Genomic DNA, 4,286 nt, shown 5'->3' with positions numbered 1-4,286 from the left:
AAGGACACGCTGCCAGGCCCTGGAGAAGTGAGTTCATAAAGCATGTGTTCCCCAGATTAAGCAGACCAGGAACCTTACCTGTAAGACAAACTACACATTCAATAATAATAGTAAGAATACATTATATTATTAAACAGACTAAGAAGCATATCTTGCATAGAGCAATAACACAGACAACTCACCTTTCCTCCTTTTCTTCCTGTCTGAAATTGGCCCCCAAAGTACATACACCCCAGCAGCCATGGCAGCAGCTATTCCACCAATTACACCCCAGTTTTTCATCATCTTGTTCCTGAAACAAAGAAAAAAAGTTTTGGTTGTATCAAGCACAGTCTACTGAATAAAAAGAGCACATTTACAGATCATCACATGCAGACTGATCACAAACAAACAAGTCAGAGGGACACCTGTGACAGACAGCAGACTGCTTCTGACCTTGACAGCTGTGTTTGCATTAAGCCTGGCTCTCCAGCAAAAACCATAAGCCATCATTACACAACACACTTTTTAAAGGGGGGATTGAACATACAAAACCAAACCTCATGCTGAATACTGAATTGAAGCTTTCTGAATCATTAAATAACCATACATGTATTTATGCTGGAGTAGTTTTAATAAGCTACTGCTGGCTATCAAGCTCCAAAGAGAACCGTTCGAATACATTTATAACAGCAATTATGTTTACTTGATTTATAACATAAAAAGTAAAAAAGACAGACGCTTGTTTATTCATGTGTTGAACAATGAAGTACAAACACAGTAATAAAAGCGTATGTCTGCTGGCCTGCAGTGCAACAGCTGGCACCATCTTTACTGCCTACCCTGCGTCTATCTGAGCTACACCGATTCAATATTCAGCCGTCATGTCACACGTTTTAAGCAAACTCCAACCTTGCAGCGGTTCCAGTGCGTAAGAACTCTCGGGCGAGCTTGTATGTAGCTCCCTGTTTGCACCAAGGCATATTTCACTGCGCCCGCATGTGCGGAACTAAACATTGCGCATTGTTGCGCGACGGACCTTCCGCGGAGCAGGACGAGCCTCTATGATGTAGGCGGAAATGATGAAAGGCTGAGAAAGCCGTGTTTATAAGCCAAAATGAGGCAGGTATTGTTTGTAGAGTAGAGAAATCTGTTAATGAGGACGTTTAGTGTTCAAAACCAACCTTAACTGCTGAGGTTAGGAAAACTACCTTAGTAGGTTCACAAAATAGCTGGATTATTATAAAAACATATATATTTTAAATTAAAAAGCCATGAAGACTAAATATTTGTGAGTTTTTAAAGGATTTATATGTGTATTTGGATTCGTTTTGTGTTACCAATGAATATATGAATAGATTTTAAAGCTGACACCAACTTTTATAGGCATTTCACACAACACAAACTAAATTTATTTATTTATTGACTAATAAGTACTAATTATTTATTTATTTATTTATCATATTCGTTCTCAATGAGGATATTCCTGGCTTATCCGTCCTTTATTTGCAGATTTCAACTGAAAAAAGGTGATGAAAGCTTATAGTTTATATTCAATTTCTTTCTCTCTATATATATTTCTTTATATATATATATATATATATATATATATATATATATATATATATATATATATATATATATGTATGTATGTATGTATGTATGTATGTATGTATGTGTGACCCTGGACCACAAAACCTTAAGTCTTAAGTCGCTGGGGTATATTTGTAGCAATAGCCAAAAATACATTGTATGGGTCAAAATTATTGATTTTTCTTTTATGCCAAAAATCATTAGGAAATTCAGTAAAGATCATGTTCCATGAAGATTTTTTGTAAAATTCCTACTGTAAACATATCAAAATGTAATTTTTGATTAGTAATATGCATTGTTAAGAACTTAATTTGGACAACTTTAAAGGTGATTTTCTCAGTATTTTGATTTTTTTGCACGCTCAGATTTCAGATATTCAAATAGATGTATCTCGGCATCCTATCCTAACAAACCATACGTCAATAGAAAGCTTATTTATTGAGCTTTCATATGATGTATACATCTCAGTTTTGTAAAATTTAACCTTATGACTGGTTTTGTGGTCCAGGGTCACATATATGTGTGTGTATATATTTTTATAAATTTTAATGGAAAGTTTATTAAAAAAGACTTGTTATCCATCAACATCAGAACTATTTATTATGACTATTAAAATGACATTATTTTTTTCACTAAGTACTTTTTAAAAATATATATATTTTGTTATATATTTTTCTTCAATATTCAGCTTTATTACCTTGATTTTGTACAACAGATTATGGAAGTCTGGATATCTGTAGAATTCTCAGCTTTATCTTTATAATTGTGCTGGGCAACGATTATTCGCGATTAATCGCATCCAAAATAAAAAATTTTGTTTATATATGTGTGTGTACTGTGTATATTTATTATGTATAGGCTATATAAAGAGACAGTATATAAAGTATATATATTTAAAATATTTACATGTATATTTTTATATATAATATTATTTATATTATATATAAGTATTAGTACTGTCAAATGATTAATCATGAATAATCGCATTCTAAATAAGTTTTTGTTTACACTATATGTAATTAGTATGTATATAAGTACACAAACATACAGTATATATTTTGAAAATGTTTACATGTTTAAATAAATTGATTTTAAATATAAATATTTTTATATATACAGTTAACATATTTTTCTTAAATATATACATGCATGTGTGTCTTTAAATACATAATAAATATACACAGTAGAGTAGACACACTTATTATGTAAACAAAAACTTTAATTTTGGATGTGATTAATTGCAATTAATCGTTTGATGGCACTAATAAGTATATTCAATATATAAACATAACATATTTCTCTTAACTATATACATGCATGTGTGTATTTAAATACATAATAAGTATACACAGTACACACACATATATTATGTACACAAAAACATATTGTTTTGGATGCAATTAACCGTGATTAATCATTGCCCAGCACTACTTTTTAACAAACATGGCCTTTTGCAATAGTAAAAGGCATAGGTAAATCCTGACATATTATTCTTTAGTCTGAGATTCAACTTATTTACGGTAGTGCTGTCAAGCGATTATTTGCATTCAAATTTAAAAGTTTTTGTTTACATATGTGTGTACTGTGTATATTTACATTTACATTTACATTTATTCATTTAGCAGACGCTTTTATCCAAAGCGACTTACAATTGGGGAATACAACAAGTGATTCATCCTAAGGAGGCAGATCGACATAGGAAGTGCTCAAAAATACCATATGTTAGGCGTTGTTAGATGAGTACGGGCTAGAAAGGGAAGATCAGGAAAGAGAGGAGAAGAATTTTTTTTTTTTTATTGAGTCAAATAGTGTCAAAAAAGATGGGTTTTCAGCAGTCGCTTGAAGACAGTTATGGAGTCTGCGTTCCGGATGGGGGTGGGAAGATCATTCCACCAGGCAGGGACGTTGAAGGAGAATGTTTTGGAAAGTAATTTCGTGCCTCTCTGTAGTGGTACAATAAGGCGTCTTTCACTAGAGGATCTCAGACTTCTGGAGGGAGTGTAGATGCGTAGTAGTGAATGGAGGTAGGCAGGTGATGAGCCGGTGGCTGTCCTATAGGCCAGCATCAGTGTCTTGAATTTGATGCGAGCCGTAACCGGTAGCCAGTGCAGGGATATGAAGAGAGGTGTGACATGGGCCTTCTTGGGCTCATTGAAGACCAGCTGTGCTGCTGCATTCTGAATCATTTGTAGAGGCCTGATTGTACATGCTGGAAGACCGGCTAAAAGAGCATTGCAGTAGTCCAGCCTGGAGATGACCAGGGCCTGGACGAGGAGTTGTGCAGCATGCTCTGTTAGGAAGGGCCTGATCTTTCTGATGTTGTGCAATGCAAACCTGCAGGATCGAGCAGTTTTAGCTATATAGCTATATATTTATTATGTATATATGAAAACACAAACAGTATATATATCAGCATAATGTATGTACGGTGTATATTTATTATGTATATATAAAAAATGTTTATATTCATATCATTTATATTATATATAAATATATTTAATATATTTACATAACTTATTTTTCATATATATATATATATATATATATATATACATGCATGTGTGTGTATTTATAGCCTATATACATAATAAATACGCAGTACACACATATATTATGTAAACAAAAACTTTTATTTTGGATGCGATTAATCGTTTGACAGCACTAATTTAACAGACATTCTGTCGCATTGAAAGCTTGAAATAGTTAAATCTTAG

At 32.8% G+C, this 4,286-nt stretch overlaps 1 protein-coding gene across 1 annotated transcript in view; it reads right to left on the bottom strand.

Moving 5' to 3' along the window:
- Positions 1 to 985, bottom strand: part of usp30 (ubiquitin specific peptidase 30) — a 1,825-nt gene extending 840 nt beyond the window's left edge. The window contains exons 1-3 of the mRNA XM_073840092.1: positions 892 to 985; positions 183 to 292; positions 7 to 78 (exon numbers count right to left, since the gene is read on the bottom strand). Of these exons, the coding sequence (XP_073696193.1) occupies positions 7 to 78; positions 183 to 292; positions 892 to 962 (253 nt within the window). The 5' untranslated portion in view covers positions 963 to 985. The remainder of the gene's footprint in view (positions 1 to 6; positions 79 to 182; positions 293 to 891) is intronic.
- Positions 986 to 4,286: the final 3,301 nt, after the last annotated feature.

This window comes from Garra rufa, chromosome 5 (assembly GCF_049309525.1).
Source record: "Garra rufa chromosome 5, GarRuf1.0, whole genome shotgun sequence".
NCBI classification, from domain to species: domain Eukaryota; kingdom Metazoa; phylum Chordata; class Actinopteri; order Cypriniformes; family Cyprinidae; genus Garra; species Garra rufa.
The sequence above is the reverse complement of the archived record's forward strand: the minus strand, read 5'-3'. Positions and strand labels throughout refer to the sequence as shown.